The sequence below is a fragment of the Mesitornis unicolor genome, unplaced genomic scaffold (genome assembly GCF_000695765.1).
Source record: "Mesitornis unicolor isolate BGI_N332 unplaced genomic scaffold, ASM69576v1 scaffold4000, whole genome shotgun sequence".
Classification (NCBI taxonomy): Eukaryota; Metazoa; Chordata; class Aves; order Mesitornithiformes; family Mesitornithidae; genus Mesitornis; species Mesitornis unicolor.
Window position 1 is genome coordinate 1 of NW_010157455.1, and position 27,886 is coordinate 27,886.

General features: G+C 38.9%; 1 protein-coding gene across 1 annotated transcript in view; it reads right to left on the bottom strand.

Moving 5' to 3' along the window:
- Positions 1-4,225: 4,225 nt before the first annotated feature.
- LOC104537240 (phosphatidylinositol-binding clathrin assembly protein-like) overlaps positions 4,226-27,886 on the bottom strand; it is a 24,985-nt gene continuing 1,324 nt past the window's right edge. The window contains 20 exon segments of the mRNA XM_010180064.1: positions 4,226-4,923; positions 5,503-5,610; positions 6,338-6,394; positions 8,525-8,645; positions 9,152-9,182; positions 9,305-9,436; positions 10,408-10,518; positions 10,599-10,661; positions 11,105-11,251; positions 12,126-12,229; positions 12,557-12,693; positions 14,524-14,647; positions 15,734-15,819; positions 19,993-20,034; positions 20,636-20,742; positions 21,808-21,919; positions 22,022-22,115; positions 22,299-22,401; positions 23,198-23,273; positions 26,592-26,734. Of these exon segments, the coding sequence (XP_010178366.1) occupies positions 4,909-4,923; positions 5,503-5,610; positions 6,338-6,394; positions 8,525-8,645; positions 9,152-9,182; positions 9,305-9,436; positions 10,408-10,518; positions 10,599-10,661; positions 11,105-11,251; positions 12,126-12,229; positions 12,557-12,693; positions 14,524-14,647; positions 15,734-15,819; positions 19,993-20,034; positions 20,636-20,742; positions 21,808-21,919; positions 22,022-22,115; positions 22,299-22,401; positions 23,198-23,273; positions 26,592-26,734 (1,913 nt within the window). The 3' untranslated portion in view covers positions 4,226-4,908.

Consider the following 27,886-nt stretch of genomic DNA (forward strand, 5'->3'; position numbering starts at 1 on the left):
AAAGACAAATCTCACCTTGGTGTGCACATCAGGTAAAGAACCCAAACTTGGGACAACAGCAGATGGGACATGCAAACCTACAAAAACAACCCTTACACCTCCTGCACTGCAGTGACTCTACAGCTACAAAAACTGTTTGTTTGCTGAAGGCCTGCTCCCCATCTGGAGAGAACCTGAGGTCACCCCTCTGTGACAAAAACAGCTTTGTCTTCTCCACCATCGCCCTCAATCAAGTCCAATTACCCCGCAGAGGAAAACAGTCACTACTTCCCAAAGGAAAACTGGACCAAAGGCAAACTCGCCAACTGAGGAAGTTAAGATACAAGGCATAAAAGCACGTGAAAGTGCAGAAGAGTAACAAAATAGTCAAGCATCCTGACTCAGTCGTTGCTAACAGTACTACAGAAAGCCCTGAGCCTGAGAACACACGAAGGAATGATCACATACACGCATACACCTTGCATGTGCCAAAGTTTATTTTTTTTTTCCAAAACTTGTTTCATCAAATAATCGAATATGAGCAGTTTTAAAAAAACAAACAGTTTGTATATTAACAAATTGAAGTCGCACGATTAAAATATCAACACAGCCAGTCTTGTGCTTAGGCTTTTTTAAAAAATTATTAATTTATAGAACATAAACCCTCGAAATTTTTTTTTTCCAGTCTGTGGCTAGCGTATTTTCCGCACATTCTGTATTCTTATAAAATGAAGGAACTCATGTAAAGGTACAGCTGTACAAGAATACATCTGAAAAAAGCCTGAACAACCTAAATTATAGTAGCTCCTTTTAAATAAATATCCAATAAAAGGCACAAACCTGTCATGGGGAAAAACATAACATACAAAACAAGACCTATTAAATAAATAATGTAAAGTGTGGGTTGGGGTGAGGGAAATCTGTTCGAGCACCTATTTTGCCATTGCTCCAAGATTAAATTCCAGCCCAACATTTGGTAAAGGATTCAACTTAATCACAAGGATACACATTGGAGACCTACTGAAAGATTGGATGTTACAACTCCTGTTGTAACTGCACCAGTTACTACAATCTCTTGAAATACATGATCATGAGAATCTGCATAAAGTCGTGATGCCATGATGTATAATAGCAATAGTCAAATACATCTTCAGAGTAACAGCAACAGGTTTTTTTATAGTTCTAGCTATCAATAACGTATAAATGATAACAAGTACAGTTTCCATTGCTCAAAAATATAATCTTTTAAATGGAAATAAATGACTGATACACAGTGCCTTTAGATGTTGTCCTTACAATACAAACTACCCAAAACAAAGTTTTCCTTTTTATGTACAAGTTAAGCACCGATCCACAGTGCACACTACTCTACTTGTAACCCCACCCTCCCTGCCACACATCAAAAAACCCAGATGGGGATACACCCTGTATTCAATCTGCTGTTTTTTGTTGTTGTTGGTTTTTTTGGTGGCCTTTAAAAAACAAAAACAGAAAAACAAAACAACAACAGCAACAAAAAACCCCCCAAAAGTCCGTTTGTTATTTTTACCTACAAGTTTTCCACCACTATGTGCACAGAACTGAGATTTTCTCTAGTACGTGTGTCCAAAATAAAACAAAAACAAACAAAAATCCAATTCGATAACTTCTTGGAGGCAAAGTCAAACTATACCTAGAGAACATTAGAAAACCCCAGTCATTAAAAACCTTCAAGTCCCACAGGCCTAACATATTCAACCTTCCTGACCTCCCCTAGAAGTTATCTCACGGTATATCCCGTGAAAGACAGCCTCCCTGCAGCAGCACGAAGTCCCAGCAGCTCGGCTTGAATGACCCACTAAAGCACAACAATGCAAAGCACACAGCACACTTCAAGTCTTCCTCCTTGTTCACACAAACATGGAGCGACATCTCAGTTACCTGCTCTCTGAAGTATTCAGAACAGGATTGTGATCAAACGAGTTGGAAGGAAACTAAAGGGAAAGTCACATTTATATACATGTCTCTTCAGTGTTCTAACTCATCACAAGCACTATTAGCAACTCTCGTGGGCTACCATAGTCACCCTCAAGAACGACCTTTGACTTCAAAGTGTTTTTTGGAGAACAAGTTCTGAGCCATGAAAGCCTCGAAAGCATCCCAAAGTCCCTGTTTCTCACTTCTAACATGTGAACTCTATTATTTAAAACACAGAACTCTGCCATTTTCTGCATTCGAGCACAAGGAGGAGGTTGGCAAAAAGCGGTCCTGCGCACTTTGGCACAGAAAGAAGCGTGTAAAGCAATCTCTTCTTCATGAGGACAGATCTGAAAGCTGTGTTTTAACACATCAAACGTTCTGAACGAGACTAAAAAAAGAAGGTAGCTTGTAAAGTTTCTAGGATGTCCTTTGTGGCTGTTTCTCCTTTTTAAACACTACATAAATTGGTATCAGACAGCTTTGCTACAAGAAAGCATACCAAAGAACGATTAAAAAATCCAGAGCAAATCAGAAGTAGTGCAAACTATACCTAGTACTAAACCAATTTCTGAGCGAAGTACATTCCAGATATTCAGAATGCTCTGCAGTGAAGTTGTAACAAATATATACTGTTCGCCAGGCATTTATTTGCATATTTTATTGAAGTAACTGATTATTACTTACACAACTCAGTATGAGAAAGAGACCTAATAGCTTGCAGTGCTATAAGCTGCCTGCTTGTAGCACTCTCAGCTCTGTCCCTAATGCCCAGATATTTCTTACTGCGTGTACTGGTCTAATTTGAACTCAGGACTTTTCAATGCTGAATAAATCAGTGGAACTCACTATTTCTTAAATAAACAGTCCCCTCCACACAATGACCCACTCTAAATGGCATCTATTCCCTCGTCACGTGGAGGGTAACTATAGGCACTGAAGAACTCATTGGCTTTAAATCACACAACTGTTCAACCCAATAAAAGTGGATTAAAGTCTGAAGCCCTTTGTAATTCAAACTCGAACATTAATCTGCTATATAGCATTCCAAGTTCTTTTAAAAATCAGTACACACGGAGAAACGGCGAGTTTTAAATTTCTGCAGGGTTACATTTCCCAGGAAGTTGTTACAGATTCCAGGGTCGGGGGCGGTTTTTTTCTATTTTGCTTCTTTTGAATTGTTTCATTTGGCAAAAAGTATTTCCACAGGGTTAAGAAATACCACTTTTGCACTCTTTGGACAGAATTAAGCATCAGAAGCAGAACAAGGCTTGTTCCCACTGTGAGGAAAGTGCTGTATTTTACAAGTTCTCTACAGGACAGTTTGACAAGATTCTCAGGCCTATTTGCATTTATAGTGAGCGTCAGAGACAATTCTGCAGTTACAGACACCCCAGAAGATAAAAGACATGCTACTCTGGAGGTCTAGTAACAATAGAAAAACTATTACTATTTTGAAAACCCAGCTTTAGTATCATTAGTAGAAGTCATTTTACAGGAGAGCTTATAGTTGTCTTCTGCCACAAAACGTCTGGAAGAAAGGCTGCTCCCAATTCCATTTACCTGTTATTAACAACTTTTTTTTAATGCTATCGCTTTTTATCAGACATCGAAAAATACAAGATAAGGCATTTTCATAGCCAATTTCAGTTTTGGAAGAAAACTGCTAAATACAAAAGATGTGCCAGAAGTCTGCACACATCTGACCCATCACGAGTAGCATACTTCATAAATTAGCTGATTTAAAAGATTTTCCTCTCAAAAAGAGTACGGATTTCTTAACATAGCATTTTTACCTTGAAATTACTACAGAAGAAAAAGATTACTGCAGCATTAAAGAAAAGGTTATCTAAAAGTTTGCACGTATTTACACATTTAAAAATAATTACCTTTACATGGTTTACAACTAGGTTCTTATTTCAGAAAAGCAGCACAAGCTATTCTCTACAGCTGGATAATTTCAATACAGTTGCAAGTTCACAAGTGTCAGCGCTACTGCAACGTTTGCTTCTTCTGACCTAATGGACTTTAAAAAAAAAATAATTGATCTCTTGCCTCCTTTGCAGTTAGCAACGAGATTTTTCAAATTGCTCCCATTTGCTGCTACTGGGGGTACCTGCATTTACTGGCTCCCAAAGCTCCTCTTCCTTGAGCTGTGAAAAATGCTATCTGCAGAGAAAATCCTCGATGGCAGTACAGTACTGTTACCTGTTGGAGGCTGCACATGCTCGTCTGTAGCACACTCGTTTCCCCTGCTCCATCACAGACTGTCAGCCCGTGGTCAGAGCCTGGCTCTTTCAACTAGCCATGTAACACTGACATACCAATGGAGTGATTTATTATTATTATTATTTTATATATATATACACATATATACGTAATATGTATATATACTGTTGATTCACAGCATTTCAAACTCACATCATAAACTTTGCAAATTACTATAAGCTACTCTAATGTGAAAAAGCTGTCTGATTTCACACAATATTGGCCTTATGATAATGCAAGCGTTGCTCTATCAGAGTATTTATTAGAGCACATACAAATTTTATTGCTCAATTTCATTTGTGTTGTGTCTTGGTTACAACAGCCACAGAATTTATGGAGAAAATAAATAGCTTTGACACTTTCAGTTAACGTCCTAAGGTAATCCACTGATGAATAAAGTTGTAGAGCAGTCATGTAACCCCTCTTCTCAGCTTTGAAGATGATAATCCAGCTTGCACCTTCTGAGTCAACCTCAATAAAATACAGTTCTCTGTCAAGCAGTTTATAAATCAGTGAACAAGACTTCACACTGCAGTGACTGTTATAAACAAGAATCTCTAAAGCATTGCAATTCAAAATAATATTGTATTATACAGGGAAGAAGCAGTTGCCCTGTTCAGGAATACATTACGGAAAGATTAAAATTCAGTCTTTTCCTTTTTTACCAGTATTTGGTTGTTCTCACATCTTGCTGCTTTGGCGGCTCTACATAAACTGTATCTGTGAAGTAGAGATTACATATTAATGCCACTTATATCACACAGTTTCTCAGTGTTTCAGAATTGTGAATCTGTTCAACTGCCTTGTTACTTGCAAGTTACGACTACAGGTTTTGGCACTTCAAAAAATCCCCAAAGGACATTAAGAGGAGGACTACATATACACATACTACATACTTGGAGGACTACACAGTTTCTTCAACTTGAATGATCTCTTATTCATGATCCTTCAGAAAGCTCTGACCACTGCTTTAGTCAGTATGACTAAACCAAGTATCCAGCTAATGTCATAGGAAGTCTAAGTTCTACCTACTTCCACTGCTCCCATTTTCTTAGTATCGTCACAGTAAGAAGTTAGCCACTAAATCTCTGATTTTTACTTTCTTCCTTGCTTCCTACATTTGCACAGTCTCTCAATCTGAATTTGCTTTCTCACCTGAAAAAAAAGCTGTAGCTCTTGACTGAAGAACCCCTCACTTTCAAAGAAAGAAATACATTAGTAGCCCTTCATGAAATGTTTGGTCGCCTTTACCAAGACTAAAGTTTCGATGTGATCTCAAGATTAAAAAGAACAGTTCACCTGAGTTTCAGAAACAGGTGCAAAAGGATTTGTTGGCCTTAGACCAGGCTGCGTATACATCATTGACTGGGGTGCCATCAAAGGAGCAGCTCCAATCTGAGGAGGTACCTGTTAGGAAAACAAAAAAAACCCCACAAAACAGGTATAGAAAACTCAAACTAATTCTAGAAAGTGTGTCTTTTTGCATTGTAAGTACAGTAGAAAACAAGCATATAGACACACACACACACACACACACACACACACACACACACACACACACACGTAGTAAAGCCAAAGCTTTTAAAAAACTTGCTGTATGAAATCTGGAGTAATCTCTTCCAATGCACACTATGAAAACACCATCACATTTCACACATTATTGACCTTATGAAACAATACAAATAAGTTGCAGGATGATTTGAGCATAATAGCCTCATTCATGTTTATAAATATATAAAGGGTGAGTGTCACGAGGATGGAGCCAGGCTCTTCTCGGGGACAAACAATGATAGGACAAGGGGTAATGGACACAAACTGGAACACAGGAGGTTCCACTGAAATTGGAGAAGAAACTTCTTCTCAGTGAGGGTGACAGAGCCCTGGCCCAGGCTGCCCAGAGAGGTTGTGGAGTCTCCTTCTCTGCAGACATTCAAACCCCGCCTGGACACCTTCCTGTGTAACCTCATCTGGGTGTTCCTGCTCCGGCAGGGGGATTGGACTGGATGAGCTTTGGAGGTCCCTTCCAATCCCTAACGGTCTGGGATTCTGGGATCCTGTGTAATAACTCCTGCCATAAAGCCCATGGGAGGAGACAGCTGGTTTTTCAGGAATACAAGATAATCACATTTCTTACCATTCCATATACAGGCACTTGAGGTGTGGTCACTGGGTATGTGATAGGAGCAGGTACCTTCAAATGAAGAAAATTTTAATATATTTTAGATAAGTTCATGCATACTGGTAATACATATAAAATTGAAAAAATATTTTCACTATTGAAAAATAAGTAACCAGTGTATTTACAAGAAATGGACTTACATATCCAGGATAGTGTACTCCATTCTGGCACAGCAAGAGGAGTAAGGACAGAAAATTATTTAAGAGGTACTCAAACTGGAAATTCTAACCAAGGGGTGGATTCAAGTCCGGTACCATAACTGTCTGTAGCTATGCTCAAGTCATTTATTAAAACAATTAAAGTGGGAGAAAAAAGTGCAAGGACAGCAACATCAGTAACTATGCCTGTTAACTTTGGTAAGATCTCTGCCTAGAAAGCTATCACTAGCAAGACTTCCAGCACAAACAGACATTTTACTAAATCTAGCCAGATTTAGTATATTGACTTTGCTTGAGTATACTTGTCTGATTACACAAACACTTGTGTGAGAAGCTTTTAGAGGGCACAGCATGCAATATGCCTTCTTCTTCCTATTATTTGTGAGAGGCATAGGAAAAACAAATAAACAAAAACCCCCCAAAAACCCAAGGAAGCCAGTGACCATTCAGCTTAAGAAACAAATAGCAATAGATGTTTAGTCTCACATACTAATTTCTGATGTTTGCAACATATCACAATATGAAAAAAGAAAAGCGAAGAGCATCTTAAGCTGGTTATATCACATTCTGTTCATAGGCACAGCGATGCATGCGCTTCATATTACCATGCATTGTTAAGCAGTGCTAATTATATAAAAAATGGATTGCTAGTTAAAATCCTTTGCTATGAAGGGGTATGCAAGCTATACATGAACTGGAGGGTTAGTGCTCTGAATGCCACAGACCAAGCCAGGACAGTTAGACCTTTCCAATACTGGGGCACTGCATTTAAAGATGCTCATAGCTGAGCCAGTTCTTTGCATCATTAATTACTGGAATTCCAAACAAATGAGCGAGGAGATACCGGGCATAAAGCACTCAGATTCTCAGACCAGAAAGTACTGAACATGAACACATGAAAAAAACCACACAATCCAAATCCAGTGATCAATGTGTGCTAAGGTGCCCTCTATACTTCAAAACTGAGAACGCATCGGCAATGTAACGTAAGATGTTCTAAAGCACCAAGTGGAGATAAAAAGATCTTATGGTCTCAGAAGTCTCACATAAAAGTGCTACACAATTGAGAAACCCTTTCATTTGAATTTGAGTTTGTTTTTTGAGTCCAACACTGGATTTCATATTCTAGTCAGCTTTTGTAATTTTGCATGAGCATACTTGCATAAGATGAGAAAAATCAGCACTACAGGCAAAGCTTTTCTTATTGGAAAGTGAAGTCAGACAGCAGTCCAAAATTCATAGCAAATGTGCCAGTTACCCTACTTGTACCCAAGATGAACATTCTACTTCCCTCTAAGGCAGCTGTATTTCAGAAGTGTTCATATTATTCATACAAATATGAACTAGAAGATACTCGCAAAATCTCTTTTAACAGCACAGGGAAAGACAGCTGCCTAAAAATATGCTTCCAAGAATTCTTCATTTAAATAACCATAGAACTTCCACTTAGTATTGTGTACTCTGTTACAAATAGGAACTTGCTGTTGTGCATTATCAAAAGTCCAAAGTGCTGCTTGACCTGACAATTAAGGTGCCTTGCATGGGTTGCAGCAGTGTTTCATGTGACAAAACTAAAAAAATTAAAAAAGGGTGAAAACTGGAAAGAAAAGCAGTTTTACCCGTGAAACACATTCCTAGGATTCTTAAAGGGGCACACGTGTGTGCGTGGGGAAGGGGGCTGGGAGCATGCACATCAGAAATTATTTTCTTTGGGGTCATTTGTTTCAATTCAAAAAGAATTTACAAATTGAGATATGTCTCAAGTGAAGGGTTGATTATTTAAGTCTTTAATGGAGAGTTTTGCAGCGAGGAGAAATAAAGCATACTAAAATCTCTACCTCATTCAGTTTAAGAAGTGATCCTACAAGTATTTGTCCCTGTCTCCAGTCTTGTCCCAAGCAGCCTTTGCTATTCTTTGAATTAATTCAAGCAGGGAAGTAACATTTGCTAGAACAAAGTATGACTTCAAGAGTATAGAAATTACCATATGTGGTATAGTGGGCAGGGGAGTAGGGTTCCACGTGGTTGACGTGCTTGTTTTTGCTTGCCAGTTTGTTCCACCAGTAAGTTTTTTCTCTGTAGGCTGGGTCCACTGCATATCTGATCTAAAATGAAACAGTGGTAATAGTTTTCAGAGTCAAAAGCTAGTGGTACAATTCCATCTATTGCCGTTGACACAATGGAAAACCAAAACATGCTTTAATACGTGTACACAGCTGAGACCTATGGGTGAAGAAACACTCAGGATTTCAGTAACTACTTAGGTATCTCTGTTACAGTAAGTACAAAGTCTGGGCATTCTTTTTTTTGTGTTAAAAGCAAAACTATCACTGCTGCACTGTACAGCATAATGATTAACTGGAGTTTTATGCAACTGCAAGATCTTTTACGGTGCTTCATAAAAACACAAAAATACAGCAATGGCAAAACTAACTAAAGTGAATTGCTTCAGAAGTTAAGATTGACCGTGTTACGGTGACTGACCACAAACTGTTTCAATGCTGTTCTTCGTACGAGATTACTTTCAGGAGTCAAGATTCATGCCATGGTAGTGCTGATAAACTGTGCCAGAGACTACCAAATAGTCATGGGAGAATAAATACACACTTACTTTTTGGATGGAGTTCCTCCAAAGCCAAGATCTGGAGGGAAAAAAAAACAAACCACACAAAATTCCTAAGTATTTTTAATTTTGGGGGAAAAGGGCTTGTTTTGTTTTCAGTAACAAACAGGAAAGTTTTAAATTTAAAAGCTTCAAACTTACTTCCCACTAGATTAGCAAGTGAAGAATCAAGGTCATTTGCTAAAATTTTTCCACTTTGCTGGTTGGCTGAAGTGGCTCTTTGACTTTGTGGTGGTACTGTGGGTTGCAATACGTCATCTAGAAAGTTCAAAGCTAAACAAAAAAACATAAAAGCAACTATTAACAAAACAGTTACACTGCATTTAATAAGAGAGATACAAAAGACAGGGAGGTATTTTCTTTATAGAACACCAAGTAGTTGGAGTATTTGTGTGTGGAAGTTCTTAGACATAGCACAGTTTAAACTCTTCTTTGTTTTATGGAATACTATACACTAACCTAGCAGAACCTTAATTTTACTTCAGCAGTAACTGAAGGTATTTTTAAATTAAGGTGTATCTCCTCTAAAACTTAAGAAAGAAGGTTGTTAAAGATTGTTTCAAAGTGTTCTTGCAACACAATATAGCAGTAATTTCATGATACTGCTAGTATCCTGAATGTACACAAGAATTCCTTTGCTATACGTTCATAAGGACTTTGCATATATAGCAAACCACCACGAAAAGACAGACTAACTCAGCTATTCTTCAAGCAACACATACACACTAGTTTTGCATTCTGGTAAGTACAACACTCTCAGTGAAGTTAGAGGGAACTCATTATCGTGTATCAAGAGAAAGCACTGAAGTAATAAGCACTGAAAACAATTAATGTAGGCTTACCCATTGAGAGATATCCAGTGGGCCATGTTCAAAGTTCAGTCCCCCAAAAAGAGAGGAAACTGTTATTACACAGTGTATGGGATTAGTCAAAGCTAATTTTAAAGTAAATAACTACAACTGAGTCTGCAGACATTCAAAACCCGCCTGGCCGTGTTCCTGTGTGACCCAGTCTAGGTGATCCTGCTCTGGCAGGGGTTGGACTGGATGAGCTTTAGAGGTGCCTTTCAACTCCTTACATTTTGTGATTCTGTGAAATTAACTGATTGGCTGTTACTGTACCAGCCCTATAATCAGTTTGCAAATGTATTAAGTTACTACATTTTGAACTGCAATAACAATTATGCTAAATTGTTAAGCAATTGTTGCCTGTAGGGTGTAAATTAGTCATAAGCTTTTTTTTACCGCTTGTAGTCCTGTACTCTGGTGCTGTAGATTTTCCTCCAAACACAGCATCAAAGTCCACATTAATTGTTGAAGAGGTGGTACCTGGAGGAGCTGAATGAAGAGGAAAACCTGAAAAAGAGTTTGGAGTAGTCAAATACACCCATGGAGTAATACAGTAACATCAGAAAGTAAAAAAAAAGGCAAATTACCATCAACAGTCAGAGGACGATGATACACAGAAGCATATGTAGGTTTATGACCACTAAAGTCATCTTTGTAAAAAGAAAGAAGAAAAGATCAGTTTAAAAGAGAAAAAGAAAGAGGAGACACAAAAATTAAAGTCTACAGTTAAAAAGTAAGAATTTTTAGTAATAAAAAGGGATCTTCTTTATTTAACAAATTCGAAAAGCTCTAGTAGCTCCTTGTTACAAAAGCAAAAGGAGGTTGCAGTTTGAAAGAAATCAGCAAAAATTCCAGCAACCCTGCAAGTCTTATCATGTCTAAGTTGGGCAAGCTGAACAAAATAAGTTATTTCAACTGTAGAAACAAAACTTTAAGGAAACAATTTACTACATCTGGAATTAATGCACCATTTTCACTTGTTAATATAAAAGGAAGATTGGTCCAAACCACAAAAATACTACACAGCCCAATTTATTAGCATTATTATCTCCAGTTGCAAAGAAATTATATGGGTTCTGTTTGGTTTTTTTACCACTAAACAGTTCCACCGTTTGTTTGGAGGAAAAAGTAGAATTGATGAAAGGGGTGGTAGATTTTACAGCTTCTTCAACTGGCTTCATGTCAAAGATGTCCAGATGAGGTGGGGAACCAACACAACCATTTGAGGACGAGAAAGGACCTTTCAGATGCAGAAGTGAAGGAAAGAATAGAGAGTACAAACAACAGAAAAGAAAAACAGACTGAAATGACCGAACATGAGAATCTCTAGACAAAGTCAAACTGTCAATATTCCACCCAGTGATCAGCCCAACAAACATACAAATTCTTAGTTTCAGATAAAAATCCTAACAGCCCTATTTAGGGAAAATAATTCTAGTATTGCCATTGGGTGGAAGGAGAATAACAAAACATGTAGCAATCAAAAAGTTAGATACTACGTTTTTGGCTTGAAGAATCTACCTTTTAAATAGCAGTAAGGGTATCAATTCCACCTATTAAAATACCAACGCTTACATGGCCTTATTTCAGCATTTAAGACATTTCTTTGACATCTATCGTGATTATTCTTTGAAGGGATGGATGAGGGTACAGTAAACGCTGTGCCCAAAAAACTGAGAATGACAGCTTTGTTATAAGAACTTTGAAGTCACCAACACCTTTTAAATGGAAAGTATATTAAATACTGTTTAGTGGAATGGAAATACCAGTCGAGCATCTTTGAAGTTATACCTGCTTAGTTTCTAGTTCTCACCATTTTTACCCTTTGGTTTTTACTTACACTTCTACCTGTCCCATTTATTGAATAGCTCCTTCATTCCATCTACTGCACATTGACACTACTGCTATATGTTTAAAAAAAAAGTAACTCTTCTGTAACAGTTTGTCAGAGCTTTCAGATTACTTATTTCATATTCTGTCAAGGATATGTATTTTTGGATGCCAAGTAATTAAGGTTTAAGATGTAGATTCAATTAAGTATGAATCTGTATTTTCTTCTTGTATTCTAAGAATTCACCCATCGTTTAGACAGCCAAATCATCCTATCAGCTTACCTCCCCAAGCACTGCTTGCTGCTGTTGATATAGCTGGAGTACTCTGCACAGTTGGAACAAATGCAGGCTGAAGATCAAAAAGATCACTAGAAAGGTTGGGCATGCTGAATAAGATAAAAGGAGAGAGAGAGGGAAACATGAAGATATGTAATAGGCATTGTATTCTTGTGGTATACAAACACTCATACCAAACTCACTCTCTTGTTCACTAGTAGCCCATCAATAAAAGCGGTACAAAAAAACCCCAGTAATCAAGCACTTCCCATTGACTGATACCAAAATTCCCGTGAATACATCAGGAAATAATCAGCAAAAGGTTATTCTTAAGAAGTACTTGAGAAGCAACTAGGATCAGTGCTTTGCAGTTGATTGTAAAGCTACAGGCCAATGCAGTGATTTCTGCTTGTTTCAGACAGCAAAAGATCTCTCACCTATTTGTTGTGGGTGCTGGTACTGCAAAGAGATCAACAGCTACGGTGGTATTCACACTTTTTCCTGATAAGGTGCTTGGGGATGCTGATGTGGAAGTGGAATTTGATACTACAGAAATCTCTCTTAATCGCTGCTCCTGAAAGATGAGACATACGGTTTGCAGTTAATTTTATTAACCCTTCAGTCCTGAAGGCCTTTTCCATGAAAAAATTTTAACTATGGCCTCACAACAAACCAGCTATTCATCTGAAAACAGAAAGATGACTGAAATTATGAATAAGAGCATTGGTTTTAACAATGACTTTAAAAATCAAAATGGAACATGAGGTATTAAATTATCGTTATTTTTGAAAGTAGCTATAACTGCCTAAGAAGTAAACACTTTCAACCTTCTAGGCTACCTTCACAGTCACTCAGAGAAAGGTCCACGGACCTTTGTTGAGGGAGTCCCATCTTTCTCGACTGTTAGCATCCCTTTGTAGTTCAATTCAGATGTTCCTAAGGTAGTCTGACAGTGTGCATTCTAATAATATCTATGTGGTGCTGCTCCTAAACTAGCAAAATAAAAATCTAGCTTACATGGTGAATTTTAGGTCTACATCCCTCCTTTCTTCTAGATACGTCCACTGCATTTATACAGCACAGGTCAAACCAAGAGTGTGTGTTTTACACTGCTTATATTCCTCAAGCAAAACACTGAGTGAGCCTGCAAGCTTCCCCATCCCCTCCAATGAAAATTTGTATCAGATTTAATTATTCTGTGACAGTAGCTACAAGTCCTATTGTAGTGGAAGTGGGGCAGTGAAGAGGGGAGACATGTGATGCAACTTCTGAAAACAAACAGGAAAACCAACCAGCACCATCACACCACTTGCTGAGAGTCGAGTGAAGCAGTTCAGCAGCAGGCAGCAAGGCACACTAAGATTGTACTCCAATAGCATAAAACCGGCTTCACATTGATTTGAAAAATGTCCTACACCAAGTCAGGAAATTGGAGACTCTTCAATAGGCCTCTATAACTCCAGAGGTGGAATTCAACTCCGCATTACTGTCAAAGTTTACTTTCACACTCCAAATAATTTTAAGGCTCCCATAATGTGGCCTCCAGATGGCACGAGCGGAGTCCTTTCATCATTTAGGTGTGTCTAGAAGTGTTAAAGCAACACAAGAAAAAATCCCCAACTGCCCCACTTGCACGTGCCTGGGACATGGCAGAACTGGATTCAGCTTTCAGCAAGAAAAGCATCTTGCATTGTTTGAGATTTTATACCACGTATATTCCCAGGCAACAGCGTTATAAATGGATTAAAAGGACCAGGATTCAGGCCTTAAGAGAGGGATGTTACTAAGTGGACCACTCAACAAGGACCAATGAGGGAAGGAAAGCGCATTAAGGAACCAAAAGAGAACACACTGATTTTCTTTCAAATGTGTTATTACTTGAAGTCCATGAATTATATATTATATATATACATATGCCTTCAGACAGTTTTTTCAAACTAAATTACAAAATTATAAATAAGAGCAATTAAATGTGGACTTATTCTTATGACTGAAGAGTCACACTAGAGCCACATTCCATACATCATGGGGAAAAATTACTCCCTTCTACCAATAATCAGTCCTACCATAGCAATGCTGTACGTTCAGCTGCTGAGATGTAACCTAGAAGTGTTGTATACTCATTCTGTGAATCTTTGAGATAAATAACAACTTAAGGAAAAAATATAAGTAACTTGTATCAGCTGTCTGTTACTCAAATCACACTCCTGGTAGAAAGGTCACCATGTATTGGCAGCCATCACACCTGCATCCTACCTGCATCCTACAGAATCATGCCTTGGCCTCTCTCAAGATGACAGTTCCCCCACCATACACTATTTTAAGCCAATCTTGGTCTTCACCTATATCCAGTTTAAAAAAAAAATAAATCTTGGAATACAAACCCTTAAAAAAAACGCAGTACCTTAAGTGCCTGCAGTCTAGCTTGTTCCTCCTCCAATGCCTGCTGCTTTTCTTTTTCATCCATCCTGCTAAACGACATTCCTGTATTGGCAAGTGTGGAAACAGCACTGGATAGGGCACTAGCTCTAAAAACATTAATAATTTTTTTAAAAATGAAGAAAAACATGTGAGGTATACATCATTCAGAGTTTAATCATCAAGTGCGTTATCGAGTTGTGTGCCATCCCCCCTCTACTCTAGCCTTTTCTTTGGTTATTCTCTGGTGCAGAAAAAGCAGACACGGCAATAATGAGTGAGTTTGGTGAAAAAGCAGCATGTGCTTACAGGATACTCCCTCAAGCTTCAGCAGGTAGGAACAGGAAAGTGCAGAACACACCAACTGTCCTTTTTCTTCAAGGTCACCCAGACTAGACTGGAATCACACTCCATTCCAGTGGCAGAGGCACAGAAGCCTTGCTTGTACGTATTATACACGTAACAGTGAACAAAGTACAGACATTATTTCCATCTATAATATACTATTTAGCAAAATACTGTGGTAGTGAATCCTCAGATACTTGTAAAAAGAAAAAATATCTGAGGAGCAAGACAGCAGCTCTGGAATGTAGTTAACACCAGCACGTTTATCCCCAAGTTTCTGGAGAAAAATGCCTGTGCCAAATGAGATCTCTCACTCCTCAGTCAGAAATACTGTTCAGACATATCAAGACCATACTTGACAGAAATAACAATTCCTGTCAGCACAAAGCACCTAAGCTAATTTGTCTGTTCTGAGAAGGGACTGAAGAACTTTTATAAGCAGGTTAAGGTAAATTCACAGCCTGAGAGGTAGATAACTGACAAAAAGGACGGTATTTATCTTATCTTGGGTAAAAAGAGCCTCCAAACCCAAATATCTTAGAAATCTTAAAAGCCAAAGGACTTCAAACAAGTAAAAGCTAAAAAGAATAATACATAAGGTCTCAGCTCAGTGGTTTATTACTGCATAAGAAGAAGCCTGCCAGAGACACAGGCAAACATACCTAGAATTTCAAATGTGACTGATCAGACTACTACTCACTAGATGCTTAATTTATACTTCTAGGAAGCTCTGTTTGGAATTGGACAAGACTCAAGCAGCAGAACACCAAGTGACTAAAACCCTGAAAATTCTTAGTATGAACATGCCAAATCCTAAGCGTAGGCATTGCAGTAACTCATTGGGTGCTCACCTGCTGGCAGCAGAGACTTCTTTTGTTTTCTTTCCCTCCACAGAAGCCAAATGCTGTTCCAGTGCTTCAAGCAAGCTGCTGGGAGCCTGAAGTTAAAGTATTTATAAAAACACATCAGTGTTTAGTACGTAGATTAGTTTCCTCCCGCTAAAAACAAATAAAACCCCACATATCAATAACAGTGCCTTTGATTTTGCTGCCATCTTGCACACCTCAGTTTTACCTACCCAGCTGTGGTTCTTGAAAAGGAGTGGCACCACAGAGACGCAAGGAAGGATTCCCCTAGCGCAGGTCTGCTTCTGCGTATGCAAGTTGCACTCTTGTTTTTGACAACAGCATTTGGTATGTTAAGATTAACCCAATAGTCACAGCTGATGAAGCAGTACTCCCGTAGACTTGCAGGAGTGCCAAAATGAAACCATTGCATTTATCATCTCCTTTCCCTCCTAACAACAAAAAGCCAATCACTTTCCATTCAAACATTCACAGTCAAAGGCTTGCATTAGAAACATCTGACTACATCAGAATGTTAGGTTTCACTAAAAAAGCAATCAGACTCAACCTGATCCCAACACGACTCTTGCAGACCGAGTAGCTATTCAACACAAGGCTACACAACAAACCAGCTCCATTACTCCAAAGCCTTCGGTGGCCTAAAACATTAGAAACCAGCAACATAACTTCAAATAAAGTTGTTGCTTGATGGATCCCCTGGAAAAGTTACCCATGTGTTACCCATGAGAAATTTTTAAAACATGAAGCTGTTTTTAAAGCAATGAAGAAGATCCTAAAAACCAGGTCTCTCGTCACTTAAATCCAGCAGGAAGCCAGGCCCCAGACACACCTCAGCTAAGACCTGAGACGCGTAAATGAGTTTTAGGTGATCTGTACTCATAAGCTATACAAGACTTTTTGAGAGCACAGTCATGGCATTATTCAGCATCCAAGACAAATATTTTTAAGTGACAGGTAACAGAAAAGAGCAAGTTCAAAACATACAGACTAAGGCACACCAGAGCTGCTCTGGTCCCTACTGAAACAAGAAAAAAGTGCCAACCATAACCTGCCTTCTTTCTGCCATGTACTTGTGTCCACTACAGAAATACTTTTCTTCATACCAAAGGAAACAGCTACAAAGCTCAGAATAAATTTGAACACACCTTGATTACAAAGTCTTAGTAGGAAGTAAGATACCCTAAAATCAGGCTATAAAAACAACCTTCGGCGAGCAAAATTATTAGGCTGGCACTTCTGTAAGAGTTCACTGCCTTGCTATTCCAGTCACATTGCTCTCGTAGCTTTTAACTACATAGTCCATAGTCCATAAAACAAGTGAAAGAAATCCTACTGCAGATTCAGGTGAAGGGAACAGACCTCTGAAGTTTCGATCTACTTGCCAGTTCAGTCCTCCCCATCTGGCAGGGTCTCAGAGACATGAAGCCTCTCGTACCACTTGCCGACCTTCAGTAGGTAGAACAGATATGACAGGCATTGTTTGGAAGAAAAGCAAGCTTGCCCTTGCTAGCCCTTCTGTACCAAAAGCTCGACCAAAGTATTTCCTGGAAAGCGGAAAAGTATAAATCACAGGCGGCTTTGGCAAGGTCCTCTCTGAAACACTGAACACATTTCTTGTTTCCCACATTCAATGAAAGCCAGTTCAAGCTGCAGGAGATGCAGGGAAAAGCAATTAGAATAATCCTATAAAATGCTTGGCTTGAAGTGAAGGCCCGAGTTGATATTTCTGTCTATAAATAGAGCTAGGTGAGCTAAGACAGCGCAGTTACCTCAACGACTGGTCATGAACTGATTCGGCATTCAAACCAGACAGCTAAACCCCAAGGAGGAACATTCTGAAATACCTTTCCAGAAAGGTATCAGGGACCAAACAAACAAACCCCCACTCCTACGCTTCATTCCTTCTGAAAGATAAATACTTTGCAAAAGGGATTGCACGACACAGCGAGATAGATCATCTTAAGAGCAGGAAACCACACTGTAATTCCAGAAAGTTTTTCCCCGGTCGCTCTTTTATTTTTCCAAGGCCACCCTAAAACTTCACTGTAAGGAAAAGCACATTCTAAACTTACTGTTTCTAAAAACCCTCTAAACCACCTCCTTGAGCAAAAAAACCTACAACCAACAACTTCTCTGAACTTTCTCACTGCTGCAGACATTCAACAAAACATTAGAGATTAAACTGAGTGAACAGATCTTGGCAGTTTTATATAGGAAAAGATGCCTGGGCTAATACAGACATTCTGACTTGAAGAAGGCTGTATTTTATGACTCAGCCTCCTTCCCCTCACCCAAAGACATCTGGAAGAGTCACATCCATATAGAGGAAAATGACCCGGTTGCATTCATGAAATACAGTAACAGCTACATACAGCAAGGAAGCAACGTCACGGTGAAACAGGGCACCTACAAAGGAAAGGATTTTCCTTACAGGAACTGGCAAAAGTGGCAGCAGCGTGAACATTAGAATCATGGAAGAAAAATGGTTATACAGCAGCAGTAATAATAAACCTCTGAAGAGTTAAAACCATTGTCAGGAACAGCTTAAGGGAACTATGAAATATGCATATACCAGAACAGAATACACAACAGAAATGTACACGAAGGATTTGGAAAAAATTAAATATAGTAGACCAGAACAGAAACAAAAGACATTATCCCGTCAGAACTCATTTCAGAAACACAGGCATGCCAATATTAAGAAAATTGAGCAAATTCTTTTATGTGGCACTAAGTCACACCACGAAATTTACTGTGGAAGCGGAATGCTTAACAGTAGCACTGGAATTGCCAAAATACACAGGATGCTGACGTCTACCACCACAGTTCAGAGAGCTGTCTTTCATGTCTAAGTGCACTTAAAACGTAATAGCTGAGCTATTAGAAAAAACGTTGTGAGAACAGTAGACATAAAAGGGTTTGCTTACAAAAAGTTTCAGATACAAAAAGCAGCAAAATGGTGTTAAATTCCCTATTCTCAGTAAATCAAAAAACCTCTGCTTTGAAGAGCCTTATAATGATCCAATTAACTGGACAAGTGCACACAGACCCAGCGAAGTGTAACTTCAGGCTTGCGAATAATTTGATTAGCATAACACGGACCAACTGAATACTGCAGTACTAATCAAAAGACAGAGTAAGATGCTAAGATCAAACACCAACAGAAAACATCAAACTGTTTTCGCTCATCACCTGCTCTTACCCTGCTGGTTACAGTCATTTCTTTCCTACTACAAAGGCCTAAAAATTCTTAAGGCCGTACAAATCAATTGCTAGGAGTAAGTATTAGAGATTTTTACTTTGGAACAAGTATAATTTCAGATGGAAACCAAACTGCAGGCAGCAGTGAACAACACTGACAATGGAAGTTTGTGCTTTAGATTTGATTTCCATATGAAAAAGACACTGATGAATCTTCACAGTAGATCTATTTTTACATGATTAACCCATGAAATTTAATTTTGTGTAGGATTAGATGTTACTGTTCAAAGCTTACACATTATAACTGTTTCCTACTGACTCCACTTTAACAGCTTGAGCACTCTAGATCTCTAAGGCATTCCAGTTTATCGCCCACATCTCCTGCCAGATTGCCATTTATTCTTCCCATCAGGTTACCCTTTGCTACAGAAAGAACACTAAATAACCTCTGTCCTGTTGGGTTGGTCCTACGTTAGAAATAAAACGTCCCTATGAACTGAAGGGACTTGCAAAGAGCAACTTTGTGTCTGTCTGTGGGCTAACGGTGTTTCCTGTTCACCAGGTCAAACCATCTCCTTTCATCCCCTCAATTTATTCTCACTAAAAACGTGTTCCCCTGCATTCTCTCTCTTAGGTGAAATGTTCCAGCACACAACTAGTACTGTGTATGTCCCTCATACTACCAAGTAATGCCAAAGCCAGTATTAAATGTTGATACAGATACATCTACATCTCTTCAGAGCTCCGGGGAAAGAAAAAACTTGACTGAACTAGCTAACTGAAACCTTTAGGTGTGTTGGAGGACGTTAAGTTACAGTGAAATGGAAGATTATTGCTTTAAACAATTAAAAAAATCTCACTAGGAGCTGCAAGTGCTAGTACTGAGTACATTTAATCCATGGGGAAAGCCACCATACATATTTCCCATATATCAATACAAAGAAAAGAATACATTCTTGACAATGATTACCATGATACACACCAACCATTAAAAACTCAAAGAACAAAAGAACTGGGTTAATCAGTAGAGTATGTACACTGACCTGAGTAAGATCTGGAATGTCACCCTGATCAATTCCAACTTGCTGGATTTACAAAAAAGGAAGAAGGAGAAAAGAGTACGTTACTGCATGCAGCGGCAATCAAAATAAAAACCAGTGATGTCTTACTGTTACACAGAAACTAACACATTAAAAAGAGATACTCAAAACTTCCGAAGGAACACACCTTAGAAATCACAAGTGCATTAAGTTGCATCTGAAAGCAAACCTAACTTTTCATCCAGCCTAACTTTTCCATGCAGAAAAGGTTTCAGGGAGCATTAGTAACAACCACAAAGCTTACTGGAACTACTTCTCCAATTTGAACAGTAGCGTATATAAAATAGACTGCAACATTAAATAGACTGCAACATTCAGTTCAGACATTTGGCACCATTCATGACATTTATAACAACACTTCAACGTGCTATGTTGTCTGGCTAATAAGAAGGATACCTAAGAATCTCACTTCACGTTACTGAGCATATACAGTCTTTAAAACACCCAATCCGTGGAGTCTTCCTTCCATAGCAAAGTTAATCAAGCAAACAGTCATCTGGTTGTGAACTTGTTATTACGAATACAGACTACTGCACCAGCACAGACAGCTAAATGGTTTCTTTTCCAGAGATGTACATTCATTTACCTCTGCGACTTTGAGGAATTCTGACAATTTTGTCATTCTGGCTAGAAATTTTTTGTAAATATCCAAGCCTTCTTTGCACTGGTTCTTCTTCATATCAAAATATTTTTCTGAGGATGCAAATAAAACTCTTGTCAGATAACAGCCTCCCCAGCAACAAGCTGACACAGTATTATACAAGTTAATTCAAGACAACCTTCTGGCCTGGAGAACAGACAGGAGTAACTCAAAGCTCTTCAGATTTTAAAGTTTATGTGAACATCTAACACCTTTTGTAATAAGTCAGTCAATAGAAAAACGTTGATTTTTCTATTTCAGTACATAAGAATATAATGCAAAGCTTTGTTAAGCATGGATGTGAACCACTGCAATTACTACATCAGATATTTAGGGCAATATTTTCAAGAAGTCAGCTTATTAGCTGCCAGTGAGGCAAATTATTTATAATTTGAAAATATTCCTGGTATATATTTACATTTTTAGACCCTGTATCAATAAGTTTTGATGTTTGTAAATGGGGTCAGTATCCCAAAGACACCAGAACGGCTACTGAAGTGGTACATTGAACTGACCTACCAAAAGGAGTACCAACCACATCCTTGCCTTTTTATGGCTTTTGCCCTATATACTTATAAATATTTCATTGAGAAAAAGCTAATGGATTAACAGAACAAACTGCTCAGATGTTTTCATTCGGAAATTTGTTTGAGCAGTCGTTAGAAGGCTTTGCTAAGAGCATATCACTCTCGTACAAAAACCTCTACACGTCATCTACTAGGCTCATGTAGACTCAGGTACCAGGTAAAAGTGAACAGTCAAGCTATAAAGGAAGTACAGGAAACCAGAAGTCGGTCATAGCGTGACTACGCTGAACACCCAGAATACCAGGTATCTCACTAATACTGTTACGGTCCAATTGCCGAAGGTTTCCCACTGCACATCTACGGCATCTTTGTTTTAGTCTCACCAGCCACCCTCTCAACTTCTGTTTTAAGACATTCTCCAAGCATATGTTTAAGCCTATGTTAGCTGTCACTGAAACCAAGACAGGCTTAATTTGATGCTAATGGAGCAGAGACAATTTATTAGCAAACTGCAGTCAGAAATTGTCTATATTCTTTGGTTCTCTCAGTATCTTTCGCAAAAGTTCAAAAGCTACAGAAATTCTCACATACCTAAAAGATTAATAATCCCCTCATTGTATGCTGCAAAAAGTCTAATGGAATCTTTAAAGAGGAGCATAAACGCAGCATTTATAACACCATTCGTTAGTTCATTTGGATTTGCCTGTGTAGAAAGCAATGAGAAAGTAAATTAGTCTTTAATAAAACAATGAAACTCTTACTTCAAAATGAGAGCGTTAGCTAACTTTGATCTCAAAGCACTTACATCAAAGTCAAGGAGTGCATCAAGCTGGTTCTGTATGATTGGAAGGGTTTTCAGCAGCTTTTCAGCATTCATAGTTCTCATCACTCCATCTAACCTACAGAGCAGAAGACACACGCTCACGAGTTACCGAGGGACCCCGGCACATTTTGTTGTCTCAGCAATACCGTATCGCTTCAAAGGGCCAAAAGGAGCGCCAGGCTACAACAGGCTCAAGAACAACCGGCACTTCCCTCCCCACCAACCCAAAAGACCCAACAAAAGGCAGTGACAGTCTTACCCTCTTTTCATTTTGGTGAAGTCAACTGCTACAAGTCTATACGAAAGTGCTTTTTCATTCAAGTATCTGCTATATCGCCTAATGAAGGTAGACATATCATAGCCTAAAAGTTAAGTATTTGTAAGTTAAGACACTTTGAAGGGGTACAGCTTCTTTTAAGTTCTTTACAAGAACTATTCTACTAGCCCACTTTACATCAACTTGCATAAAAAGCCCTTCACAGGCACATCCCAGAGTCCTGACATTCACCATTTTTCACCTTGAGATGCAATGTTACAGTTTCTTCCCAGCTTGCTAACATTAGGGAAGCATTCATTATAATTGTGAGACTAAACACCTAAACACATGAAAATATTAGGCAAGAACCAAGCAGCTCTTAAGATGTTCTTGAAATTAAACTAAAAAAGCATTCCTAGTAAAATGCTGAAGACTTTGGTACCTTATCTGCAATGCCTCACAAACCACGTAAAGCCTCAAAAATGTTTTCTGCCATTGGCAAGTAAATAAAAGGCTTCTCAGAGAAGGAGTTCTCATTTTTTATGCAGCACATCCTAGTTACCGCTGCAGACACCTTAACAGTAAACATTTACCCCCGAGACACTAAAACACAACAGCAAAAATAGATCACTGTGCTACTATTCTTCAAGTTTATTCTAGTCAGCATTAACTTTTTAAAGTTTACAGCTGCCTGCGCACACGACACATACATTACAGACACATCTCTAACGCTCAGGTAGACAACTCAGAATCTCACTTTCATTGTGTCTACATTGGACATTCTTTGGTGCCTCATGTGATGTATATCATAACACCCTTTCATTTAAATGTCATTTATCTCCTAGAGTGCACCAACACAGGCACTTTCGCAGAGCAAAAAAGCAGTAGAGTTATTTCCTTACCCTGCATCGCACTTTTGTCCAGGTAGTTATTTAAATTGAACAAAGTGTTTCGGGATGCAAGATACTGGATAAAGCGCTGTTGGTGAAGAAAAAGTTGAGAATATAATTGTTGTGAGAGTCAAAACATTTAAGGATATTACAAGAAAACTACACTTACCTTGTAACTGCTTCTAGCAACCTCTATCAACAACAGAGGTTAGTTAAAAGGGAGAAAAACACTGAAAAACTTGAAACTAATGACTAGGAAAGCCTCTGAAATCCAAAACTCTATTTGGCAAAAGCAGAAATGTAAATTAAATAAAAAGACAGCACTGCCCTTGAATAATAATCCTAGAGGAAGTCGCTTAAGTTAACTTTGTAGTTTAGAACAGACGAGCTGGGAAACACAAAGCAAATATCACTCGCATTATTCAAGCTCCCGAGGTTTGCAGAGCTTTGCTGCTGCTGTAGAAGTGGGAGACAGGCTTAGTTACAAAGCTTAAAAGTAACTGATAAAAATAATGCTTCTGGAAGTGTAGTAAGCAGCAGCACTGGGGTTATAATTATACATATAAAACACATATACATATATTTATTTATATTAAGAAAATAATACAGTGATCTGACTAAACGACATGTAAGTTCTGACAAATAATAGCTTGCTCCACAAGTAATGCAAGAGACAAACACATCCAGATAGATGTGTACAACACAGATGTCCTATGATGGTGATTCCTTGCCTTTCTTGCTTCTCTACATGTTTCAGTCCGTAAGAGAGGATTATGATCAGTATAGCTTAATGGACTTGTTACATCTTTGATCTGAATCCCTCTGCTGCAGGCAGGACCTGTTCCTTCACCCTTCATGGCAGAAATCCACTTGTCTGCCAGGTTTGGGCTACTGTGCTCTGCAAAACTAGCATTTTTCTCAGTCAGGCTGGGTATAGCACCTGCTCTTTGGGAACTGTAATGAGGGCTTAGCACAGCAACAGGAAAATTCTTCTCACAAGTACTATTTAAATGGACAGCAAAACTTCCACCTTCCAAGCGGCCCAAATGACTCCCCAACTTGTAATATTCTCAGCCTATAGCTACGGAGTTCACACAAGTCTACAACACACAGCTTGCCTACCAACAGTTCTGGCACTGTTTTAACTTCCTTTTCTGTTTTCCAGTCAGTTTATCTGGTCTTTGTACATCTTAGTACTGCATTCAAGGAGATACAGAAGAAAAAAAAAACCAGTTGGAACATGATCAGGAGCAGAACTGTAATATTCAAAAGGTGTCTATACACATTTCAAAGTTAGCTACTGTTCTGAACCTCATCTCAAAAGGGCCAAGGCTAACTCTCATTCTCCAGATGTCACAATGCACAGATGAAAGGAGTTTTAACCCATTTCACCCAAAACTTCATCACAAGAAACAGACAGTCATGTTGAATGAGAAACTGCAAGACAGTGATTGCTCAGACAACTTTTTGAGCTTCTGCTATATTTACTTGTACTTAGAAGTCAAACATCTGATAATTTTTAGCTGTTTAAGAAAAAGGCCTCTCAACGCATTAGGAGAGTGAGGAGTACACTCATGTTCCACCTGAAATTACAGAACCAGCATTCCAGCCACATCACCTCAGAAGGGATAAAGGAAGTTTTTTTCAAGCTGCAAATGCATCCATTCAAAGCTGAGGAACAGTTTTGGTACAGACAAAAATTCAACTCTTCTGCCGCTACAAAACACTGTATGGGCAAACAGACACTGACTGACTGACTGGCAGCCCACAGCTGTAAGTTTGGTGTGGGGTTTTTTGGGTTGGGCTTTTTGTTTGTTTGTTTGTTTTCCCTCCTCTTTTCTATGGCTCAGTTGTCTGCTTTTTCTTTTTTCAAGTTTCAGTTTGTAGATATGAACTGCATTGGAAGAACAGAATAAAATACACAAACTGATTTACACCATTAAGTTTTGCTTTATACTTGGAATAAGTAGTGAATTCCAAGCAGTGAATTTTACTTTGGATTACCCTCCCATTTCAGCCTCTATCTGTTGAAACTACAATTTAAGCACATAAATAACTTCCAGAAGCTTTAACAAAGAGCACACTATGCTTTACAGGTCACTTCAGTTAAGTTCACAGAGCTTTGGAGAGAGGAGGCAACACAGTACAGTTTAACAGCTGGAAGCGGTACCTTGAAGAATCATCATTTCAGTATCACCAGTAGACAACAGTCATTGGAATGGCCACACACAAGTTCAGGACTAAACTGTCACCTCACCAAGACAAAGTTTAGTTTTCAGCAGAAGGACTGTGTGAAAAAGGCTACATTTCTAAATCTCCTCCCCCTCTACTCTGCCCTGGTGAGACCCCATCTGGAATATTACGTCCAGTTCTGGGCCCCTCAGTTCAAGAAGGACAGGGAATTGCTTGAAAGAGTCCAGCAGAGCCACAAAGATGATGGAGGGAGTGGAGCATCTCCCTGATGAGGAGCGGCTGAGGGAGCTGGGGCTCTTTAGTTTGCAGAAGAGGAGACTGAGGGGAGACCTCATTCATGTTTATCAATATTTAAAGGGTGAGTGTCACGAGGATGGAGCCAGGCTCTTCTCGGTGACAAACAACGATAGGACAAGGGGTAACGGACACAAACTGGAACACAGGAGGTTCCACTGAAATTGGAGAAGAAACTTCTTCTCAGTGAGGGTGACAGAGCCCTGGCCCAGGCTGCCCAGAGAGGTTGTGGAGTCTCCTTCTCTGCAGACATTCAAAACCCGCCTGGACGCCTTCCTGTGTAACCTCATCTGGGTGTTCCTGCTCCGGCAGGGGGATTGGACTGGATGAGCTTTGGAGGTCCCTTCCAATCCCTAACGGTCTGGGATTCTGTGATCTTATTATTGTCTGGGAAGCTTTTCATAAATAGTGATTAAATAATTTAAGTGAACTAAATGCAGTAGAAACTTGTTTTGGAGGAACGTTAATGGCAACAACACATGAAGATTTTAGATGATTTGCAAGATCAAATATTCCAGTTACCATGTTCCTCCCCACTTTAGTAAGTATTCTTATCTGTCAATAGGCTGGCTGCACATTTACGGAGTGCAAACAAGACTTTTGCTGTGCTCTCACTGATAAGCACCAGTCTAATGAGTCTAATAAAACTCATCAGGAGTTTTTCAAGTCTTTATTTGAGAAAGGTCACTCATTATTCCCTCACTGCCTACCCAAATACTTGCAGTAAACTGCACAAACACTGATACATTTAAGTACTGAATTAATGAAATAATATTGTCTTCTTTGGAGTACTTTACAGCCAACAGCAAAGGGAAAACAAAGACCTTTGAAAAACTGAAGTACACATCTAATGCTTCATAGATTGAGACAATTTTTTCAAACACTGTCAGGGAGGCTTTAACAGAATTAATCATCTTACCTCATTTCCATACATCATGAGGTGGTGTGTTGTAATTAGAGCTTTGAACACTACAACCCAGCTGCTGTTTGCAGTTCTCTCAAAGAGTGTGTCTGCCAACTGTGGAATATTCACATTCATTTCATTTGTGCACTGTATTAGATCTAAATTAAAGAAAAAAACAAATCAAAGCATTACAATGAGTTATATGCTCAAAGAGGATCATCATGTTATTTTGTGGTTTTACATTGTGAATTCATACTGCAAACATTAACTTCAGCCCTTTGTTAAAGAAATAATTGAGCTATTTTACATTCTTTGCTCAAATTCACCGCATTTTACTGAAAGGCTCCAAGTATGAGCTTCAAAGGCATTTCTATAATTTCACAGAGCCCCGATATCTCATCAATGAATACCCTGCTCTAGTAGAAACTCTATGCCCAAACTATTGCCCGAAAGCCAGTGCAGACCTTCTGGTTGCTCAATGCCTGAAGTTACTCTACAAAAAAAATTTAAAAAAACCTAAAATAACCAGAGAAGCAAGGAAAAGCTGAGACATCTATACCCAAGATCAACAGGCAGCAAGTACCCGATACTGACACACATGACAGCAAATGAGGTACTACAAATCTGTAACAAGCCTCTTTTCTGTAAGAACTAAGAGCAAGAATTAGCATCTACACACCTTTCACATCTACACACCTTTCCACTTAGCTAAAACAACTTTATCACCAGCCTACGGAGTATTTTGTAGTGGATCACCACAGGTCTCAGGCTTTTATATAAAAAAGCCTCCTTGTGCCCAAGACTGATTATAAACTCAACAGTAGAACATTAACTTGGAAGGTCAGAGCTTCAAGTCTCTGTCTAAGTACTGGTACCAAACCAGAACAGGCTTCAGCAGATACATGGGAAAAAAAATGCCTGCCTGGGAAGAGAGCAAAGAACTGGATCCAGGACTATCCCAAACCCCTCCAGACATGCTCACTAGACACTTATTCTCTCTCAGAGCTAAATTTGGCTCAGATGTGATCAAAGCACACCTTAAGGACTGGGCAAGGCCAGTATAACAAATGTCTAGTTTAAAAAGCTTCCTTTGTGGTCTCTTATTTAAGCCAAGTCTGAGCAGCCTGCTGGTTGCAGGGCAGCACTGCTGTTTATGTGGTTTGTCTCTGTAAGTACTTGAAGAAGCGTAAGTGGTTGGGAAGTTGGGCAACAGCTGAATAATGAGCTACCGGCACCACTGAAATGGCCACCTTGTTTGTCCTATTAGCATTCTGCAGAGGACAGGCTACACTGTCATAAGCCTGTATTAA